This window comes from Cherax quadricarinatus, chromosome 36, assembly GCF_038502225.1.
Source record: "Cherax quadricarinatus isolate ZL_2023a chromosome 36, ASM3850222v1, whole genome shotgun sequence".
In the NCBI taxonomy this organism is placed as follows: domain Eukaryota; kingdom Metazoa; phylum Arthropoda; class Malacostraca; order Decapoda; family Parastacidae; genus Cherax; species Cherax quadricarinatus.
Genome location: NC_091327.1, coordinates 33403951 through 33427168, shown reverse-complemented (window position 1 = coordinate 33427168; position 23218 = coordinate 33403951). Strand labels below are relative to the sequence as shown.

The window sequence follows — 23218 nt, the reverse complement described above, 5'->3', positions numbered from 1 at the left end:
TCCTTGATCAAGAGGCCACGGTTGTTACACCAACAAGGATCCTTGATCAAGAGGCCACGGTTGTTACACCAACAAGGATCCTTGATCAAGAGGCTACAGCTGTAAACTGAGGAAAAACATGTGCATGAAAGAAAAAAAAAATAAATTTGAATGTAAAGGGCTTAAGTACCACTTTCAGTCAGATACTGATCCAACGCGAGTCCTGGTCTCAAACCGAGCCGCGGGGGCGTTGACCCCGGAAACCTTCTCCAGGTATTCGTGCTAAAGTCAATGGATTATATACTGTACCACACCAACAAGGAGACAGCATAGTCCTGCTGCTCCCAGTAGCTAAAAACAATTCACGTAAACATAGTTGGCTCCCCACACCCCACATCCTGTAATCCTCTTATATAAGCCGTTATTGCAAAAGTGGGAAGTGTTATGTGTTAGTAGGCTTTGCCCTACAATAGTCAATAGGCCTGCTGTAGCAATCCTCAGGAATGTTCCTACCTGGAGGGTATTCCGGTGATCAACGTCGCCACGGCCTAGCTCACGACTAGGCCTCACGGTGGATCAGGGCCTGATTAACCAGGCTGTTACTGCTGGCCGCACGCAGTCCAGCATACGAACCACAGCCCAGCTGTTCCGGCATGGACTTCAAGTATCTGTCCAGCTCCCTCTTGAAGGCATATATTTTGGTGAAATATTTTGCAAATGTGCGCAGTCCTTTCTTATGTATGTCCAATTTACAATGAGCTAGCTTTCGTTTATCTTTCTCTCTCTCTGAGCAAAGGTACCATTCAAGTTGCTAAGGTTTGCACCACCGTCAGTCATTCCCAGTAACTTTTGGAATAATTAGCATGTCTTGTTTAACAACTCTAAGTCTCCTTACGCCAGTTTAGAATGAAATAAGAATGAATAGTCAAATATAAATAGATAGCTTTATAAATAACACGGAATATTTTTAAGTAATTCAGTGTAGTTTGCAGTGAATAGCTAACTCACAACCACAGTATTGTGACTGTTACTCGTATTTAGTAACGTGGGTTTCTCGCGACCAGATCCTGCCTTCAGCGGCTACATGACATAATGGACGACAAACGTGTCACTTGAAGCCAAAGGTCAAAGGTTGAGCATCAGTGGGCGACCTTCTCATGCACATGTGATCATGGCGGCGGCTCCCACCATGATGGTGAGTGCTGCTACTAATGCTACCCGTCCCTCCCCGTAAATAACGAGCGTGTGCTTTACAAATAACAGACTTTGTTGTTCCCACCCTCTCCACCAGAGGTTAGCTACATAAAATTTTTCCCCGAGGGGAGAGCTTATAACGAATCTTTGTGAGAGAAAATATACCGCAATGACAACACTGCGTAGATAGCTGGTACGCAATTAGGGATATTAACTTCTTCCTTGGCTGTTTCATTATATATATACCTTTACACATCATTAAATACATTCAAGCATTTAAAATGCTGGGAACGCCTGAAAGTGCATATAACGTACTCTCTAGAGTGAAGAAGCGAGAACACCTGAAAACACTGTATTATATGGAAGATACTGAAGGGTTCAGTTAAATATCTACACACTACCATAACAACGTACTGGACTGAGAGATATGGGAAGAAAGCATAAAATAGACGTAGTGAAAAGCAGGAAACTTAATATCTGTGGTCCAAGGCTATTCAACTTGTTACTAGCAAATATCAGAACTATGGCAGCAACAAGTGAAGAGTTTTTAAAAAGAAACTAGATCACTGCCTCCAAGTGCCAGATCATTCAGGTTGTGATTGCTGTGTTGGCCAGCGGGATGCCTACAGCAAGAGCCTGGTTAAAAAAGTCATCAAGAGGCTTTGCTGTAGGCCAGGCTGCGAAAGTACCAAGAGTCTCGCAAATGGTCGTATTATAGAGGAATACTGCAGTAGGCTTTTTGGCTCATGCTAGGAAGGTTCTCATACTTGTGAGTCACATTGACCTCTGACCAATGGGATACTATGACCTCTGCCGTGTGCACCCAGATGGTGGGAGGTCACCAAGTAGTAGCGACACCACCGACAGTGCTGCTGCACTGGCACCATGCTCCAGTGAAAGATTTGGCTAGAAGCCAGTAGCTTTGGCATGCAGTGTGGCGTTCATGACAGACATTATTATATTTAGGGAACATTGTATTAACGTCCACGACCCCAGACTATTCACCATTACCAGAAGATATCAAAAACACTGCTGGGACAGTTGTAGAAGACTTCAAGAGGAAACTGGACAAGTATCTTCACCAGGTGCCAGATTAACCAGGCTGTGATGAATATGTTGATCAGCGGGCCACCAGCAGCAGCAGCCTGGTTGACCAGGTAAACGCCAGATGAGCCTGGCTTAAAGCCAGGTTCTGGTAGTAGTAAAGCTCTCTGAACTCAAAGGTTATCTTTCAGAGCCGTTAACAAAAATAACATGCTAACAGAAAAATATACCGAGCTGTATTTACATCATGGCTTCTTGTTACGGAGTGTCCCAGCGTCCAGTCACCGCTCATGACACGTTTCAGGCAGCTGCAGGAAAAGCCCACTGTGTGGGCGAAACGTTGTCAATAAAGGATCACATTATACTGCATACGTGTTTGTATTTCCATTGTGTCGGTATTTTATACCATTTATTTCCAGCTGCTGGGTGTGCCATTTTTTAATATTAATTATTATTATTATTATATTTAGGGAAGCATAACGCCCGGGTCTTACAGGTTCTTGGGAGTGAGAGGAAATCAGATTCGATTCAAAGAAGAAGAGGATAAGTCCAATTCCTTGCAAAAAGAGCCCCTCACAGGTGTCAAGGCGCTTCCTTTGATGGGTTCTCTGGTTATTACATTCGTGGCTAAGTATTCAACCTATGAGGGTTACAAAGCGTCTGAGTAATAAGAGGTAATCAGGTTAGATCTGAAGGGGATGGCTCCGATTCCTTGGATGAAAGGCCCTTACTAAGGTGTCCCATTTCTAAAGGGACTGTGACTGTTCAACACCCTCCCTTAATGCATAAGGGAGGGAGGTGGGTCACCAGCAAACCCTTTTCAAGAGGCAACTCGACAGATTCCCCAGGACAGTTTCTGATCACCCGGGTTGTGGTGCATACGTTGGACTGCGGGTGGCGGGCACTAACAGGTTTATCGATTTGGCCAGCAACCAAGAGGCCTGGTCTGGGACCGGGTACTGGGGGCGGTGACCTCCGGTAAGGGGACAGGATTCATCAAAGTTCCTGTTTTAAAGAGGGAAATCTAATTGCACTAATAACTATGTAAAGAACTTCGGTGTTGCTAAGTTTGATTATTAACTAAGTGTTTTCATGCAAATTAGCGTCCGGGTGATCACTTTCATGTTCAACAACTCAAATATTAAATGATACACAGATAACCCAAACATAGGAGAGAGAGGAGCTTACGACGACGCTTCGGTCCGACTTGGACCAGTTGTATAGTTCAAGTCGGGCCAAAACGTCGTCATAAGCTCCTATCTCTTACGTGCGAGTTATTTGTGTATTGTTCCTGTCACGGTATTGTGCCTTTTTGTTCTGTAAATGTTGAATGATTTTCCAATTCTTCTTTTATGTTTGTGGTACAACAGTCGCTGCTGCCTTGGCCCGTATTAGGGCCAACGTTTACCCAGTTTCTGCATGTGTTCGCGAGTATCGCGTGCCGAGCCTTGTGAGGGAGTGGGTGACATCCTTGAGCGGGTCATCTCATAATCAACACACACATCAGGGGATTTTCACGGACGAATATGTTAATGTAACGTAAAACTTTCAGCAGCATCAGTCAACAACAGCAGCAGTAGCAGCAATACACTTGCCAAGAATGTTACACTAATATGAGCTAATTATCTATGATACCCCAATATATAAATAACCAGAATAGTATATAAAACCAGAATATATGAGAGAAGGGGCAGTGAAAGTAGGTTGGGTAGTGGTAATGGTGGTGATGATGGCGGCGGCAGCGGCTGGACAGAACACTTATAGAACAAAACCCACCGGGACAGAAAAAAGGAAAAGCAAGGACATTCAGAAGAGGAGAGGAGAGGTGGCGGCTAAGGTCAGGCCAAGTCACGAGTGTTCTGAAGTTTAGAGCATTTGACAACGTAATGAGAAAGGCAGGCAACAACAGAGACAAAGCCAGGAATAGGATTCAAGTTAGGAACACTGTACATAAAGGATGCTTCAGCCAGATGTCTGTGAAGCTTTGAAGGGTAGTCTAACATGACTGAAAAACAACATTGTTTGTATGGGCATGGCTAACATTTTTGCGTTCTAAGTGTGTACGGCCAGCAGTAACAGCCTGGTTTATCAGGCCCTGATCCACCGGGAGGCCTGGTCATGGTCCGGGTCGCGGGGACGTTGATCTCTGGAAACCTTCCCCCCCCCCCGGTCCCTTTCCACCTGACACCAGTATATAAGCGCCAGCCTTCTTGCCTTTGCTCCAGTATCTTCACGACTCCGGTGTTCTGCACACCATCTCCAAGGCTGAGGGACTGATTACCTCATCTGTTGTGTATAGTTCTTCTGTCTTCCAGTCATGTCCTTGAATTTGTAGTGATAAAGCCATTGGATGGCGAAACGTCTACAATAAAGATCCCCAGATGTTGCACATTTGTCTAATTTTTCATTTATAAAGCTGTAATATAACCGCTCGACTTCTGTTTCTTACACTTCTTCATATAAATCCCGGTAATCTATTTGCCTTAGTACGTACGCATAGGCATTGCTGACTTGGTTTAAAGTTGCTGCTTACCATAACCCCCCCAAGTCCTTTTCGCATTCTGTATGGCTAAGTTCTACATTATTAAGCTGGTAGGTGCTAGGGTTATAAACATTCCCGAGCTTCAGAACTTTGCGTTTATCTACATTGAACTGCATCTGCTACTTTTCTAACCACAAATTGAGTTTGTCTAAATCCTCCTGAAGTTTCGTGACATCTAGGTCTGAATCGATTATCCTGCTTATCTTTGTGTCATCAGCGAATTTGCTCATATCACTAGTAATTCCCTCGTCAAGGTCATTGATGTATATTATAAACAACAATGGGCCTAATACCGATCCCTGTGGAACGTCACTTGTTACAGATCCCCACTCAGATTTTACCCCATTTAGGCACGCACTGCTTCCTGTTGGTGAGCCATGACTCGATCCATGACAGCACTTTTCCCCTCAGTGCCATGGGCTGTCACTTTCTTCAACAGTCTCTGGTACAGTACTCTATCAAAAGCCTTACTAAAATCCAAATAAACAATATCAAATTCTTTATCGTGATCAACAGCCTCAAAAGCTTTACTGAAGAAAGTTAGTAAATTAGTTAGGCAGGAACGGCCCCTCGTGAATCCACGCTGAGTATCATTAATCGAATTATGCTTATCAAGATGACTTCTTATAATATCAGCTATAATTGACTCTAGTAATTTGCCTACAATTGAGGTCAGGCTTATTGGGGGGTAATTTGACGGTAACGACTTGTCCCCTGATTTAAAAATAGGAATTACTTTGGCCCTCTTCCACATATCAGGCACTACACCTGTTTGAAGAGATATATGTATTAAAAATGTTAGTTAATGGTTCACAAGGTTCCATATTACACTCAAGAAAAAAAATTCATCAGGGCCCGGGGATTTATTTTGCTTCAGTCGGTCTATCTGATAACCATATCGCTAGTGACTGTGATATTTCATTTTATTTTGGAGCTGTTTGAATATTTATTACGTCAATTTTTGATAATTATTCGAGATATTAGATGATGCTTTACTTAGTTATCTGTATTCTACAAGTTTTGCTCACTTTTAATCTATTTATTTGAGAACTATGTTATAGTAACTATGGGTCAGCAGAATTAATTTTCTTTAGGTCCTCTTCACTTATATATTTTCAGAACAGTCATTCGTCTGTGAAAACAGATTTGAAATGATTGTTCACAAAGGAAAAATTAATTAGCTGACGCAGCTAAAGCATTTTGTAATTATAAAAATAGGTTAGATAAATACATGAGTGGATGTGACCTGGACCTGACAAGCTTGGGTCAGTGGCTTAAGCCGGTAGGTTACCTGGAGGTTATTCCGGGGATCAACGCCCCCGCGGCCCGGTCCATGACCAGGCCTCCCGATGGATCAGGGCCTGATCAACTAGGCTGTTACTGCTGCCTCGCATGGGCCAGTAGGCCTGATGCAGTGTTCCTTCTTACGTTCTTGTACTTCTTAACACACCGGCCGTTTCCCACCAAGGTAGGGTTGCCCGAAAAAGAAAAACTCACCATCATTCACTCCGTCACTCCATCTTATATTATCTTTCTTTCCCAAAACTTAGCCCTTTGTGGCTGGAAATATTTAAAAAATAAGCTTCGGAAAGAAATTGGTCCTTATTACACACTATATTTAAATATCAGTAAATCCTATTGTCAGAGTGATTTATGAATGATTGTAACGGCTAGTAGCAGTGACTGCAGTGTATTAATGTCTGTGACAAGGCAGATAAGAACTCTGATTTATAAGGAAAAACTTACGAAAGAGAATGGTGTATGACTCACGAAATCGTAATGACACGATTGCAAACAAACCATACCACGAGTGGGGTTTGAACCCGCGGTCAGAGTCTCAAAACTCCAGACCGTCGTGTTAGCCACTGAGCCTGCTAGCTTCAATAAGATGTAATGTACAACTTGGCGAAAATATACAGAGAAGGATGAATAAATTGTTCCAGAACATCAGAAAACATCCAGGAAAAGTGATTTTGAAAGCTAAAGTTACTTTTTTTCTTGAAAACCATTATAAAAGGCAATACGATTTAAATGTACAAGTAGGTGAAAAGCTAATACCGGGAATATTAAGAGAGTTCTACAATTATACATTCAAAATAGAGCTTGAAAGTTGAAACAAAGCTTCAAATTGGAATGTATGATTTGGAACATATATTAATAAATTCTGGTTCACTGGGCTGTTTGTAGTTCCTCCTATTCTTGTATATGTTTAAATCCAACTAGTCTTGTTAGCTCGTGTTACTGTCTTAAAATTATTGTGTTTACGTGAGTGCTCTGTGACTGCCGCCTTTCTCGTTAGCTCGGTGGCGTTTGTTTCTCTTTCAAGTTTATAATGTGTTTGATGTCTTCTGGCATCTGCATGATCCTCGGCGGGGTTTGTGCTGTGACATTGAGTGGTAAGGAAGATGTGTGTCAACGTCAACATCTGTCAGTTTCTCTCTTTACGTACATCAAACCAGAAGAAAGATTGCTGCGGGGCCAGCACATGCTTAATCACTTTGATCTCTCGATAGTGCTTGTGTGGGTGGAAGGAGTGAGGAGAGGGGAGATAGGAAAGGATGACATCACAACACCCTCGTATGGGAGGACCTTTCACACAGGTCACGAAGCTTGTGTCAGCCTTTCCTCGGGTAACTAATACCGTTCCTCCTCCGTCACCAGAGTCAGTGGTAGTGCAATATTAATGGTAGCTGGTTAGTAACTGATAGTGTATTTTTGCTGATACTTTTTCTCAGAAGTATCAGTGAAATGAATGGTCCTGATATTTTTCTCTAGGGTGTGTAGGTTCGTTCATCAGGTCTTTTATTTAATAATTATATTCATTTGGAAGCGCTAAACCCGTAGGATTCACATGTGTGTTTAGTCACAGCACATGGGAAGTGGCAGATAATCAGGTACAATCGAATGAAGAAGAGAGTAACTTCTTTTACTATCATCATTGCCCTCATAGAAGAGATGCATCTTCAAAGATAATAATGATTATAAACCACAGAGTGAAGCATCATGTGGTGACAACGAAGGTTTTCGACTTCTTTGCGCATTATCCGAAACAACTCAGTATCACTAAAGCTAAAATCTTGAGTAGCTTCAAATAGAGGTTAATTAAATACATGAATGACAGGGGTTGGATTTCAGTGGGACTTGTACATCATGAGTTGGTCGAGTTATCAAAGCTTATTCCTTGAAAACCTTTGCGGGGTTTAGCACTAGCTTTGATTTTATTGATAATTATTCATTGAAAAGCACTGAAAATAAGTTGGGCAAATAATTTTGTTGAAGGGTCTGCGTTTGAGAAGAACCTGCCTAGTATTGGCCATTAGGCTTGCTGCAGTTTTTTTTCTTATAATCTTCAATGTTCACTCATGACAACTGATTATCAACTGGCTCAACAACTGGTAAAAGGACTAAGCTGGTCGACGAAGGATCGAGCTTAACCACTCCTTGCCCTAAATGACCTACACATTTAGCGCCTCATGCAAATGCAGTCATAATCATCAGCAACAGCGGGTGTGCCAGGACTGCTTGGATCTACTGTTTTAACCTTCTCGTATATGTACATCTCCTTAGAGCACTTGTAGCATTTGTTTCGATGTTCTTCGCGCACAGGGAGTGTCTAGTGATTGAGTTCTTTTACTGTAAGGACATCTACGTAGCCTATGTCAAGAATAGTCAGGTTGTCGAGATCGATAAGGTATTCGTTATCAAAGCATTCGTTTTCCAACTCTATAGCGCGTGCGTTAGAGCTTCAGAGAACTGTAACTGTATCTTCTGTTTGTCCCGCCGTTGTTAATCCTCCACGATAGAAGCCCAACAAGCTGATAAAATAACCAAATATCCTAAGATCTATAACCTGGAAGGATATCTCAAAGTGCCGAGTGAATACTTATATTTTTGTCAGCAAATTAGTTGGAAACCAAACGTTTGTTACGCGGTCAGTTTCAGCAACACCTCACTGAAATTTTCTCCACACTAATGTATTTCCCTTTATATGGTTCTTTTATTCAAAATTTTGTTGGTAGTTTTTACCATATGGAAAAGGCAAGACTACACACGCTGCCTCTGTTCTTACAATAAATATATATACCTAGGAGTTAACATTAATCAGTTGTATCATGGGAAAGAGGAGCACAGAAAGTCAGCTAAACTAAGTTATCCAGGTCTAAGAACCATCCGAGGTTACTAACCAGAAAAAATCAACCAACCGTACTATATATGATCTGAACAAGATTACCACTGTCTCTGCTGGTATTCCTTGTTCCAGCTCCTTAGCTCAGTCTGTCGGCTCAGCGCTGGTTGGTAATATGTTGAACCAGTGTGGGTGTTGTTGCTACAGCAACTTTGAGTCATCCAAGACTGCATCTCGGGGTATCCCTCTTCCTGCCCAGACAGACATAACGGAGTTGCCGCGTATTCAAATACTTGCTTTGTCTTCATACAGGGTGTCCCATAAGTCTGGACACAAGGAAAAGAAAAAGAAAAACTTGAATTGTTTAAACTGAATGTCCTCAGTAACCATACACCTTCATTTTAGCACAAATATTTTCCAGTGTCCTATAACCATAGCAACACTTCGTCAACGAATCTATGAAATGGCTTTGATTTATAATTTTATTTTTAGTGAAATAAGTCGCATACCTCCCTGACTTGTTCCAGAAACACACACACGAGAAACAATTCCATCTTCTCTTAATTAGTATGGCGAACCATTTTATTTAATGTAATTATAAAAATGACATGAGCCGTATCTAAGAACATAATGGTGACATTTTCAATGGGTTTTAACATTAGGAACACTATATATATTTTTTTTTCGTTATTCGCTGCGGTGAGACGACACTCGTGTGTGGATTCCTATTTACTGTAGGTGGAGAATTAACTGTGGTAAATGGTTTTGAAAACCGACAAGTTGAAGATTGAGACACTTAAGATTTCCATATGTTGCATAAGTGTCTCAATCTTCAACAGAGTTAACTGTATTATCCCATGTTGTTTAAGTGGAAAAAAAATGATATTTTTGTACCAGGACGCAGGGTTTTGTTTCTGCTCTGGTACTGCTGTTGTCAGTTCAATGTGACAGCATCACGCTGACGTTGCTCCGCAAGCTTTTACGCATATTTTATTTACACGGACTACCATCATGATGATTCTTGCATCCTATTATTAGTATCCTGTTATTAGTATGTGCATAGTGGATGTATACTATTGAACCTCGTCTTACACATGAACGCTGCAAGTCTTACTGACCCGTAATAGACGGGAGTCCACCCTTGACTTCACTGACACTAATTGGTAGTTTGTTCCACTCATCTATAACAATTGACAAACCTCTACTAATTATCTTTTTACACCTTTTACTTAATTTGAATCCATTATTTCAAATACTGTCTTGTTTATACCTTCAGCAACCTCTTTATTCCTGTCTTTTATTTGTACATCTCAATAATATCTTACCTCTGATGTCAGTGGTAGAATAAACCGACAAATGTGTTAATAAGACACAATATGCGGCTTATGACATTTTACAGAGAACCTTTCGCCAGGTCCAAGGCTGGGCTTCGGAAGTAGAAAACTTCCAAAAATTCAAAAGTATACATGAAACGTCTTCTCTGTAAACTGACATAAGTTGATATTGTGACATATTAATTTATCCTACATCATTATATACCATTCACGAGTGTAGGTTCAGCTCTCCTTTTCTGAGAGATGTACAACCAAAAACCTTCTTGCGTTTCGTGTCATGGCATAGAGGCTATTGGCTGGGCTCTCACCGTTCTTGTATACTGTTTTTGTTATTGTATATACTCTCCTGGATATGCTCAAGATGCTTTCAGGAGAAAGAAACGCTATCAGGTGGAGGTGGGAGCTTGAGTTAAGGTAGTGCGTGGTGGCGATAGTGGTGATTGCTGAAGAATGCCCCAGTTAAGACAACAATGGTGGAAATTTTGGTGGTGATAGTGGTTGTCGACTGATTCAGTGAACGTAAGTGGTAGTGGTACTGGTGATAGCAGTGGCGGTGGTGGTGGAGCGACCAAGTTAAGGTAATACACAATAAGTCAATACATGTGACGTAGTAACTCCTTACTGGCCGCTCCATTCTCCTACAGTTTCACCTTGCTCACGTAGTACTACCTAGACGCGTGTACCTGCCACCTCCTCGGTCATTCACCTGACAGGTGTGGCACACACATTTCCCATCAGATGAAACACCCTGATGAAGTGCTTCAGTGGTGGCACTGTTGGTTTAATGTTGCGTGTGCTCCTTGGTTTATGTAGGCTTTGTACTTTTGCATGAGGCTGTAATTTTTTTTTGTCTCATAGACACGTAAGGTAGAAAATAAATTTTACTTTCGTCTACTTACATGCATAGTACATTTACCTTTATTTTCTCCATTTTGCACATTTCTTACAGTACATATACTTATCCTTACATTCTTGCGAGTTCCCTCAGTCATTAACATATATTAGTGCGTTTTATACATTTGAAGGCTTTCGAGAGTTTTCCTACTCTAGCTGCGAGAGCGTCACACTTCTGTGGGTCATACTGCGCCTGGGAGAATGGAAGGCGTATAAGCTCGATCCAGTGAAACTGAGTACATATCAAGAGTCCCTCACCGACATCAATGAACCTTGAGAGTTTATTCTGAATAAGCTTAACTTATTTCAAGTCATCTTACACTGATTTTTTATACATTAGGAAAGTGTCATGACTGGCAACAAGATTGCTTTTACTACATATTAAACTTGAGCTCATCTTAAGTGATGATAACATGCACTCTTCTTTACTATTTTGGGGTATGAAAAGTAGTTGAGATCGTGGTTGTAGTGTTAGTAGTTAGTTGTGGTGGTGTTTGTAGTGCTGTGGTGAATGTAATGGTGGTGACTGTAGTGTTGTCATGGTTGTAGTCATAGTTGTGGTAGGTGCAGTGGTGATTAGTGTTTCTTGTAGCGGTGGCAGGGTGGTGGTGGTGGTTGTAGTTTAGTTGTAATGGTGGCGGTTATAATGCTACTTGTGGTGATGGTTATAGTGCTACTTGTGGTGGTGGTGGTAGTAGTGCTACTTGTGGTGGTGGTGGTAGTAGTGCTACTTGTGGTGGTGGTGGTTGTAGTGCTACTTGTGGTGGTAGTGGTTGTAGTGCTACTTATGGTGGTGGTGGTTGTAGAGCTTAATGCCAATAAATATAACGCATATCGCTGATATCTTTCACCCAACACAAACAATTGCAGCAGATCTGCAGGTTTCTTATATTTATAGGCATTTTGCAGACACCTTTCATCAGATGAGACGCACATCAACCGGCTAACCTACAACTGCCTTTATTTTTATACAGCTTGATGAGCAAGGACAACAGGAAATTTACCCCCTATGTTTCGGTGGCAAATTTCCTTACACCTTTGCTTCTACTATTCACCTAACTCGGGTTTCAGGTGAGGTCTAGAGCCTTATCCACCCACTACTGTAGTTATTGCCACGTAAATAGTTTTTAATGGACCTTGATTGCTATCCTGCAGCAGAACACAGAGAGGGGAAATTATACTTTATCATTCTGAAATAGATAGTTTTTCCTAGAAGCTATTTTATACATTTCTCCGGGGCTGTGGGTCCCCATAATGTGCACTACAGGTGAACTTCATAAAAATGTGAATTATTATGTATAGTTTTTAAGGTATTTGTGTAAGTTCTTTTTCTGTATTCAGAATATTCGTGTGGAGAGGCAACATTAACTAAAGTGTTGTGTTGAACAGGTTACCCAGGGCTGCCTGTGAGTGCAGCTGCTGTGGTAGCGGCAGCGGCGGCGCAGCAGCAAGCACAAGCAAACAGCCAGAGCCAACAGGGGTCGTCGCAGGGGCCCGGCGGCCCCCGAACCACCTCCCCCGAGGGTCCCAACTCCTCCACCAACGGGCCCTCGCCGATGGCGGCCCTCCAGAGTGTGACAGACAACCTGCCACCGGGTTCCCCACACAGCCATGCCTCTGCCTCCCCCCAGCAGCGCTCAGCATCCAGGAACTCGTCACAGTTGTCCCCTTCTTCAGGTACGTCTGAAGCTCACGCGCACACTCGCATCTACACACATACGTCTGACGTCACAAATACACTTCAAAAGTGTATTTGTGAATAAAGCTTAGCCAGAGCTGTGCCTCCTGTGTGTTCCCGGGGTATACGCATAAATGGTTGTCGTATTCTCACTTGAACTTAAAGTGTACTTGTTACGTCTTGGCACTAAAAGCAAGATTGATGGTTGGGAACATATAGATATACTTGGATTTACGTGGTACAGTATTCACAGTATCGAAATATGTCAGAAAAATTATCATTCGAAATAGTGTGATACAATCATTAAAATTGTTGACATTAAGAAAATGCTATTATATATATATATATATATATATATATATATATATATATATATATATATATATATATATATATATATATATATATATATATATATATATAAAGGACTTCCAGATCAATGCACATTTAGTTATCACATGGTCATTGTAAATTCAACTCATAATGACTGTTAGCTCATCTCTGGAGAATTTTCGTGGGGGCTTATATCTCACTCATTGTTTCCTGGTAATGACTCTTTGAGGCCAGTGTAGACTACCTAGGGCCTGGAGACACTTGCTGGCGCTCCTCAACCATTGGTGTCTTAAGATTAGGTTATATTTATTCCTGAAGTGCCGAGACACTATATAAATACTTTTCCTGCCACAAATTCCATCCTGTGGTGACTATAGACGAAGTGGAGAATGCATCTGTCGAGTTTCTGCTGCAGAAAAAAGCAGCATTCATTCTTTTACCCCTATCTTGTGACGAACATCCTTTGCGCTATCTATAATCCACCTCCCTTCCCTCACATTCCTGTAGACACTGGACAGCTGTTGCCAGCTTTACTCTTTTCCTTGAAGATAGCACTGGGATGCCAAGTAGCTTCGATGCGTTTTCCTCGGAGATAGGGACAGGAAGCCAGTCCACTTTTCCCTGAACGATGAGTTGGAAAGCAACTTGCTATCCCAGTACACAATAAGAAACGTGTTAGGAGCAAAATATTCTTAAATCTTTGCAGATACAATCTTCTCTCGGTAATGAACAAGATTTATTCCGCTTATGACATGATGCAGGAAGGGTGGAGGTCAGTTGTCTTGGTGCGATCCAATGCCGACAGTAACTCTGGAATGACATGTTTAATATCTTCCTTTGTTTGGATGTTCTTGGTGTTGGATCGACTTCACCAGCGGTGATCGGCCCTGATTCTTGAATGACTTCCAGGTCGCATTGGTCGCTAGTACTGGAAGAGGACTAGCGCTCAAATGTTAGTGATACCGTGATACTATTTGAGATTTCCTTTCTGCGATTAGCCTTTTCAGCCTCCATCTTTTTGCCCCTTTTGGGTTCATTCCTTGCGCGCGTCTTTTTATCGACCCAGGCAGTGCTCGTGCACCTTCCTTTCGCACGCTACAGCGCCTCTGCATCAGAAGTAATGGTTTCTCCTCCTCAACGATGATCATGTTGAGGGCGTTTTCTTCAGCAGTGCAGTCTTCCAACACTTCAGAAAAGAGTTCTACCTTCGATTACTAACTTCACATACGTCGAAAAGGTTTTAAACCTTGTTTATTTCTTTTGAAGGGTGGGGGAAGGGGAGAAGGATGCTACATATGACCCAGAATTTATTTGCTTCTGTCAAGAAGAGTTTCGCGGCGACAAATATAGTGTGCTTCTCGACGTTATGTAGGAAGAACCGCTAAAGTGCCTCGCCTTACCAAGGTAATTTCTCCCCATCAATGAACAATGTTAGAAAATAAGGCACAATACCGCAACTCAAACAATACACAAATAACCCGCACATGGGAGAGAGAAGCTTATGAAGACGTTTCTGTCCGACTTGGACCATTTATAAATGTAAATGGTTCATTAGGACCGAAAAGTCGCCATAAGCTTCTCTCTCCTATGTGCGGGTTATTTGTGTAACAATGTTAGTTCGCTGATGAGAGAAACTGACATATGCTAGTGAGTGATAGTCCTTCCTTCAATCATACTACTGATACATAACTTGAACGTAATGGTAAAAGTGTCAGAAATCTGTGACGAATTAGAGCTTGATTTATTGCCAACAAAAAACAAAACAAAACGACAGCTGCCAATACTCTGATATTAGAACACTGACCAAATACTGTTCCCACTGTTGTACTGCGGTGCCAGGCATACGAAGAGTGTACATTTGAGTAATAACCATTGTAAACTGATATAACACCGATGTATACTCCGATCACTATGAAACTTCATACTTGTCGTTTTTTTCACGATTTTCAACAATAGTAAAGGATAGTCCGACAGTATTTAAAAAAGGTCTTAACGAAAACACACTTTTGTTTATGACAGTGTTACTATGGATGGGTTTTACCTAAATATCTCGAATAATAAAGCAGATCCAATTATTTCATATGTCTTTGTGTGATGCTGCCAGACATAGCCGCTGCATGTTGAACACTAGTTAAAAAAGTAGTAATTATATATATATATATATATATATATATATATATATATATATATATATATATATATATATATATTATATATAAATGTATGAAAGAGGGGAAGGTACCTAGGGATTGGCGGAGAGCATGTATAGTCCCTTTATATAAAGGGAAAGGGGACAAAAGAGATTGTAAAAATTATAGAGGAATAAGTTTACTGAGTATACCAGGAAAAGTATACGGTAGAGTTATAATTGAAAGAATTAGAGGTAAGACAGAATGTAGGATTGCGGATGAGCAGGGAGGCTTCAGAGTGGGTAGGGGATGTGTAGATCAAGTGTTTACATTGAAGCATATATGTGAACAGTATTTAGATAAAGGTAGGGAAGTTTTTATTGCATTTATGGATTTAGAAAAGGCATATGATAGAGTGGATAGAGGAGCAATGTGGCAGATGTTGCAAGTTTATGGAATAGGTGGTAAGTTACTAAATGCTGTAAAGAGCTTTTATGAGGATAGTGAGGCTCAGGTTAGGGTGTGTAGAAGAGAGGGAGAATATTTCCCGGTAAAAGTAGGTCTTAGACAGGGATGTGTAATGTCACCATGGTTGTTTAATATATTTATAGATGGGGTTGTAAAAGAAGTAAATGCTAGGGTGTTCGGGAGAGGGGTGGGATTAAATTATGGGGAATCAAATTCAAAATGGGAATTGACACAGTTACTTTTTGCTGATGATACTGTGCTTATGGGAGATTCTAAAGAAAAATTGCAAAGGTTAGTGGATGAGTTTGAGAATGTGTGTAAAGGTAGAAAGTTGAAAGTGAACATTGAAAAGAGTAAGGTGATGAGGGTATCAAATGATTTAGATAAAGAAAAATTGGATATCAAATTGGGGAGGAGGAGTATGGAAGAAGTGAATGTTTTCAGATACTTGGGAGTTGACGTGTCGGCGGATGGATTTATGAAGGATGAGGTTAATCATAGAATTGATGAGGGAAAAAAGGTGAGTGGTGCGTTGAGGTATATGTGGAGTCAAAAAACGTTATCTATGGAGGCAAAAAAGGGAATGTATGAAAGTATAGTAGTACCAACACTCTTATATGGATGTGAAGCTTGGGTGGTAAATGCAGCAGCGAGGAGACGGTTGGAGGCAGTGGAGATGTCCTGTCTAAGGGCAATGTGTGGTGTAAATATTATGCAGAAAATTCGGAGTGTGGAAATTAGGAGAAGGTGTGGAGTTAATAAAAGCATTAGTCAGAGGGCAGAAGAGGGGTTGTTGAGGTGGTTTGGTCATTTAGAGAGAATGGATCAAAGTAGAATGACATGGAAAGCATATAAATCTATAGGGGAAGGAAAGAGGGGTAGGGGTCGTCCTAGAAAGGGTTGGAAAGAGGGGGTAAAGGAGGTTTTGTGGGCGAGGGGCTTGGACTTCCAGCAAGCGTGCATGAGCGTGTTAGATAGGAGTGAATGGAGACGAATGATACTTGGAACCTGACGATCTGTTGGAGTGTGAGCAGGGTAATATTTAGTGAAGGGATTCAGGGAAACCGGTTATTTTCTTATAGTCGGACTTGAGTCCTGGAAATGGGAAGTACAATGCCTGCACTCTAAAGGAGGGGTTTGGGATATTGGCAGTTTGGAGGGATATGTTGTGTATCTTTATACGTATATGCTTCTAAACTGTTGTATTCTGAGCACCTCTGCAAAAGCAGTGATAATGTGTGAGTGTGGTGAAAGTGTTGAATGATGAAAGTATTTTCTCTTTGGGGATTTTCTTTCTTTTTTGGGTCACCCTGCCTCGGTGGGAGACGACCAACTTGTTGAAAAAAAAAAAAAATTATATATATATATATATATATATATATATATATATATATATATATATATATATATATATATATATATATAACATGTAGTTGAGCATATAAAATATCGTAGTGTGACAGCAATGGAACATAACATCAACAGTAGGGTTTTTTTTTTTTTTTTAATAAAAGTATTTGTTGCCGTTTCAGGAGAACCCAGGAGGAGATCTTCTGGCGGGAGGCATGGAGACTCAAGCGGGGACAGCAGCCCCGGGGCACAGGGAGGAGGAGCGAGCACTGGCAGTAGTGGCAGCGACGCCCCGCAACCCAGCAACAACCTCAAGTGCACGATATGTACCGAGAGGCTGGAGGACACGCATTTCGTGCAGTGCCCCTCCGTCCTTCACCACAAGTTCTGCTTCCCCTGTTCCAGAGATTCCATCAAGCGACAGGGCGCTGGCACCGAGGTATTTTTTCCTTCCCTGTTATTATTTTATGTAGTCATAGGGTGCCTGATGAATGCGAGGTAATTTTATTTGATCCAAGGAAAGGGAGGGTAGCTCAGATTCCTTGGCTCAAGTCCTTGAAAGAAGGTCCATGCCTAGTGTTTTCTTTAGCTCTCCCTCCTCTCCATCTTTCATGTTTGCTTTGAAAGTCTCTTGTTTGGCCAGTGTTATCCAGCTCACTGCCAAGTTTTCATTATAACTTATTTACCAGTAACCTATTATTATTATACTAATAAAAATACGTATTGCATAAGCCCATAGTCAGTCACTGCTCTACAAGACTACGTATTTCAATACTGCTTAGCATATTTCATGTTATATATTTTTCAGTAACAGATGCACTAATATACTTGACTAATGTCATGCCTCTTTTTGTACATATCAGTAGCATATTATTTTCATTCAAGACTTATATTAAGTTTTGCTTGTAAACGAGTTGTCTTGTTTCTCAGGTGTACTGCCCTAGCGGTGAGCGGTGTCCCTTGGCCGGGTCGTCGGTGCCGTGGGCCTTTATGCAGGGTGAGATAGCCACCATCCTCGGCACCGCAAACATCCTGCCCCAACACTCCCAGGATGAAGTCAAGACCAAGAAGGAACGCGACACATAGGCTGTGTCGCGCAAGGTTCCTCTGGTTTTAGTTACAAGGTTACCAGCGATGCTTAGCTGGTGACTTTTGTCGGCGTCGACCGCAATCTGCGTGTTCGGCGTGGTGACGCTGTACTAGCGTGTCCATATGGTGCTGGATCCGGTCCTTGCTGTGGACTCTGCCTGCTAGTGGTGGTGGTGGCAGCGGCCGGGGCCCCCAACGGCGTCTCGAAGCCACACTACCAGTTGTGTTGTGAGTCGCCATCTGGGAGGTGACTAGGGTGAGAAGGCAGAGTCAGCTAGTCCAGGGAGTCGTCTACATTAGTGACTGTTAGACATTTATGCAGACATTCAGTGTGTCAGTGAATTGGTTTACTTCTCTGGAAGTGACCAAATTTCCTGCCTTCATAAGGAGTGATGACTGCCGTGAGTAATTTGTTGATCAGTCGTGGCAGGACTGTGGGACAACTCAAGTGAATATGATCATCACAAATCAAGGATTACCTGCTGTATAGGTTATCAAAACATGTGGAATTTTGTTTGCAGGAGAGCTCTGAGGCTGAGATAACCTTGGGTGCAGAGTGGCGCAAAAAGAGTCGTCCCAGGGAGACTGGGAAAACTTAGTGTCGTCCTGTGTCATCAGTGACTGCCTCTTGTGAGCAGCTCGACCTCACACTGTCGTTGGCTTAAGTTGCCGTCAGTCTCATGATATCCTTATTGTTGTCAGGATATTGACCTCAGGCTCTGTTGTCAGCCCAAGCTGTCAGATATCGTCGACACCAAGCTGACATTGACCTCAAGCTGTTGTCGACTTTTAAAGATGTCGTCCCACTTTCGGTCCATATTCTTGTGCTGATTTCTTCACAAGTTTTACCTTCAGAGTCGAGCAGAATTGTTATTGTAATCTCTTAGGCTGTACATATGTGTACAATCAGCAAACACAACTCACATGTGCATAAATACACATGCACATACATATGCACACAAACCAGCACATGTGCGAACCCCCCACACAGATGTACCTACACACATGCACAAACATTTAACATGCACGCACACACACACACACACACACACACACACACACACACACACACACACACACATTCTCCCAAACACTGCTCCAAGACCGTGTGACGTTCGCAATGACCAAAGGCTTACCTTGTATATTGATTGATAGGAATATATTACTTTAGTGTAATGTGATAACACACTTAGCCTACTAGTCATTTATGATACTGGGTAATTTTGGTACAGTATCACAATTTGGAACTCCGTACTCGCTTTTGTAGATTTATAAATGTTCCAAATATTCTCTCTACCGGAATCTGTCAGATCTTCTCCACCAGACTAACACCGGCAATTGTTTAAAACCAAAATCAACAGCAATTAACATGCAAATCAACTTTCTTCTTGTATGCGACAACCCGAGAGAATAACAGCACATCATTGTCAAGTTTTCAGTTATATATATATATATATATATATATATATATATATATATATATATATATATATATATATATATATATATATATATATATATATATATATATATATATATATTCCTCCCTGCCAGTTTTAGAAGATAGCAGTTATAAGTGTGTGTGTCTGTGTCTCCATATGCTGATTCCTTCACGCTGGGCTCGACCTCTCGTTGGACTAAGCTATAAATGGGCTGGCTAGCAACCTCATCGCGTTGCTTACATTGTATTATGTTAGACGAACATCTCTGTTTAGGCTATGCCTTGGTCACAGTCTCGGCTGCCTCTCAGAGTACCGCAGTGTTGTGTTTGGTGTATTCGCTCGCGGCACCAATGTCATTCGCGACCTCTATGGCTTCATTTTTATGTTTGAATTTTTTAGTGTTGTGGCAAAGCTGCAATAAATAACTTAGGCCCAAGCATGCCTTTCTGCGGTACCACAAGCTAGAACATATATACTCCTGTTTTGAGATTATTTTTGGTCTAGTGATGCTAGTATCAAAAGCATGATTAATCAGTCCATCAGTCAGAAGGCCTGGTCTGGGACCGGGTCGCAGAATTAACATGTAGGTAGTTGTCTAATATATGAGAAGTCTGATTGAAATATGGGTAAATTGAGATATAGTGTGACTGATATGTAATTAGGATGACGGAAATTTGGGCATTAATATGTGGGTAGTTAGCCTGACATGTAGACAGTGCGAATTTTGAGTGTTTTGACATGCAGACTGACATGTGGATAATCTGAATGTTATGTATGCATTGCAGGAAGTTTTGTGGGAAGTCTTGAGTTAGCACTGCTACGATTATCTGTGGTAGTCTGGAATGACACTAATAAGACTATTGTGTCTGGATTCATATTTAGATAATATCTAGTATACAAAGTCAGTCATATGCCTGATAACATCCGAGAGAAGTTCACTGTGATTTTGGAGTGTGACTAAATATTGAACTCGAGTTACACAAATTTGTACTTTGTTCATGGTAGCTTATCTCCGTTTTGTGTGTGTGTGTGTGTGTGTGTGTGTGTGTGTGTGTGTGTGTGTGTGTGTGTGTGCGTGTGTGTGATAAAGTGCTGCATGGCTTTGTATTGTGAGGGTGGGTGTTTAGTGTTCGTAATGGAGAAGTTGCTGCCAGAAAGCCCAAGCCCGAGTTCTAGCGTGGGGTCTCCCAGCCCCTTTCCCTACGAGCTCCAAAGGGAGGGGGAGTGCTGCTACTGCTGGGGGTGGGAGGGAGGGGGCAAGAGGGGTCTACCTCAGAATATTATCCAGTTGGACGAGTAGCTGCCTGGGGCTTCTTGTATTAACATTTAACTAAAGAGTTCCATACGTAAGATTTCTTAGAAATGTTAAAACAGTTGTTTCTTATGCAATCTTGAATGCCTTGGTATGTTTACGGCACATTCCCAGTGATAAGTAGTGTTACTGTTTCGGGGGCTAGCTACTCGATTTTTTTCTCACTGCCTTGGTTAGGAGGTTTTGCCGTCCAGGTAGCAGCACTCTTCCTTGCCCGCGCCCGTTAGCGTCCAGTACTCTTTTTTCATCATTCCCATAATATACAGTGGTAAACAAAACCAACCCTTGGAGAAACACTGCTGGCTCGGTGTCCTATGCTACTCCGCAATGTTTTTACACTGCTTTACAGTGTCCTCAAAGCTGCTTATCCATGCCCTATGATGTTCAGCTAGTTTACAGGTGCCACTCATACTCTTTAATTTCACTCATCGTCACTTATCTAGCTGTTGAGCCATTTCTCTTCAGTCTCTGGCTATTTGCCATCATCTGCATAACTATGCTTCATTTTCTCTTGCTTCTATTCATCAATGCCCTGCGCTTCTGTCAGTGTGATGATTCCGGCACAGTGTAACGCCCCGGCAAGGCCGTGGCTGTACTCCTCTGGGAGTCTTTGCCAGATATGAATTTTTATATTTTGTTTTTGTTTTAAGCGGGAAAGGCCAGCTACTTGTTGCTCGTCTTGGTCATGAGAGCGTCGATGTGAACCATCACTCCCCGCTGTGGCACAGTGCCAGAATCATTGGGCCCTGGTGAGGAGAGCGTCACTGTGACCCATCACTCTCTGCAGTGGTCCGGTGCCAGAATCATTGGCTATTCTTTCGTTCTTGTTTTCTATGTTGCCTAACGGCATTTTGTTGTAAGTATTAATGCTCCTGGTGTTACTACTTTAACTACTCTTTCCAAGGTACAAATGAAGTAGCTCTTGACGTATTTTTGTAGAAGGGCTTTGTAAAATAAATGACCACCGGGAGGGTTGCAAAGGATTCACCTGATAAGACCTTCTGGCATAAAAAAAAATATATATATATTGTCCATTACTTATTGAAATGGCACAAATGCCCTGCTTTGTTTATGAGTTGGCGTCCAGTTGAGAGAAAATGATTGGTAAGTTTTGGACCAGTGTTGATGGTTTCTTTAGTATCCAGTTCTTGGGTCGAGGTTGTGTAAGTGAAGAGCCTGTTGGTCACGTTATAAACATGAATTATAACCTATTGGACCCAGTTTGTGACCACTCGGGCTTGTGGTGTACACCACACACATGATGAATATAAATATGGCTTGTGTAACTTAGCTAAATCTTCAAACTCAACATTTTGCACTTAGGAAAAACGAGGAATGTGGCCTGTAGAAGCTGACTTACATTGGGCAAGACTTTATTTGTGATCTGTTGATTCAGTTATGATGTTGACAAGCCTGAAAAGAAAATTATTTCTTTAGGGCATATCAGCATCCCTGAGGGCCGAAAGGCACTTAACTGTGCTGTCATCCCCCCCAGGATAAGCTGCATTGTGGCCCAAGGCCTGCCAACCTAATCCCATATCAGGCAGCTCTCCAGAGTTTTGTTTCACTCAGAACCCATGCAGCAGCTCCTACCGGCCTCTTAAATCCTCAAACCTCAAGACCTAAAGAGCGGGAGGGAGCTGTGACGTCATAGACAATGGAGAAAGAACGGGCCTCTGGTTTGCCGGAGACGCCCAGTCCCATCGACATAAGCTGTACAGTAATCTAGGCTGCCCGTTAATATATGGCATCATACATATTGGTTTATGTATGGTTTGATGTACCTGCTTTTAAGATATATATACAAATTGTTGCCATTGGGCGACTTTTAATACCTGTTCATATGGATGTTGTTGGTCTCTTATTATTGTAAAGGGTGTACAGTGAACACATGCATAGTATAATTATATTAAATTATATTACCTGCCGCAACCATTATCACTGCTGTTATGATCAGTGTTATTTTCTCCTTTGTATAAATCCGGTCACAACCACGTGGTGAGAAGTGTGTGCCATAACCTGGTGCAAGCAACAGTGCAGCAACGCAGTAATAAACTATTGACAACCTCAGTGGTGCTTTCATTACGACCCTCACAACGACTCGGCAAAGTCCTGCAAGACACGGGTACTCGTGATCACTTCTTATGGCAATTATATTAATATTAAGCGGCAACAAAATTCATATGAAGATACATGCAAAAAAAAAAAAAAATCTTCACATAAAGTGTAAATGTAACAAAATGTGAAGCAAATATACTAGATACAAGAGCAAAAAAGGTCAAGTGCGTTTAGGCTTTTTGTGAA

General features: G+C 41.7%; 1 protein-coding gene across 3 annotated transcripts in view; it reads left to right on the top strand.

Annotated features, from left to right (window-relative positions):
* Positions 1-22984, top strand: part of Pits (Protein interacting with Ttk69 and Sin3A) — a 46445-nt gene extending 23461 nt beyond the window's left edge. For all 3 annotated transcript variants that reach the window (XM_053780293.2, XM_053780292.2, XM_053780294.2), the window contains 3 exons: positions 12503-12790; positions 17254-17510; positions 18002-22984. In XM_053780293.2, the coding sequence (XP_053636268.1) occupies positions 12503-12790; positions 17254-17510; positions 18002-18157 (701 nt within the window). In that variant the 3' untranslated portion in view covers positions 18158-22984. The remainder of the gene's footprint in view (positions 1-12502; positions 12791-17253; positions 17511-18001) is intronic.
* Positions 22985-23218: the final 234 nt, after the last annotated feature.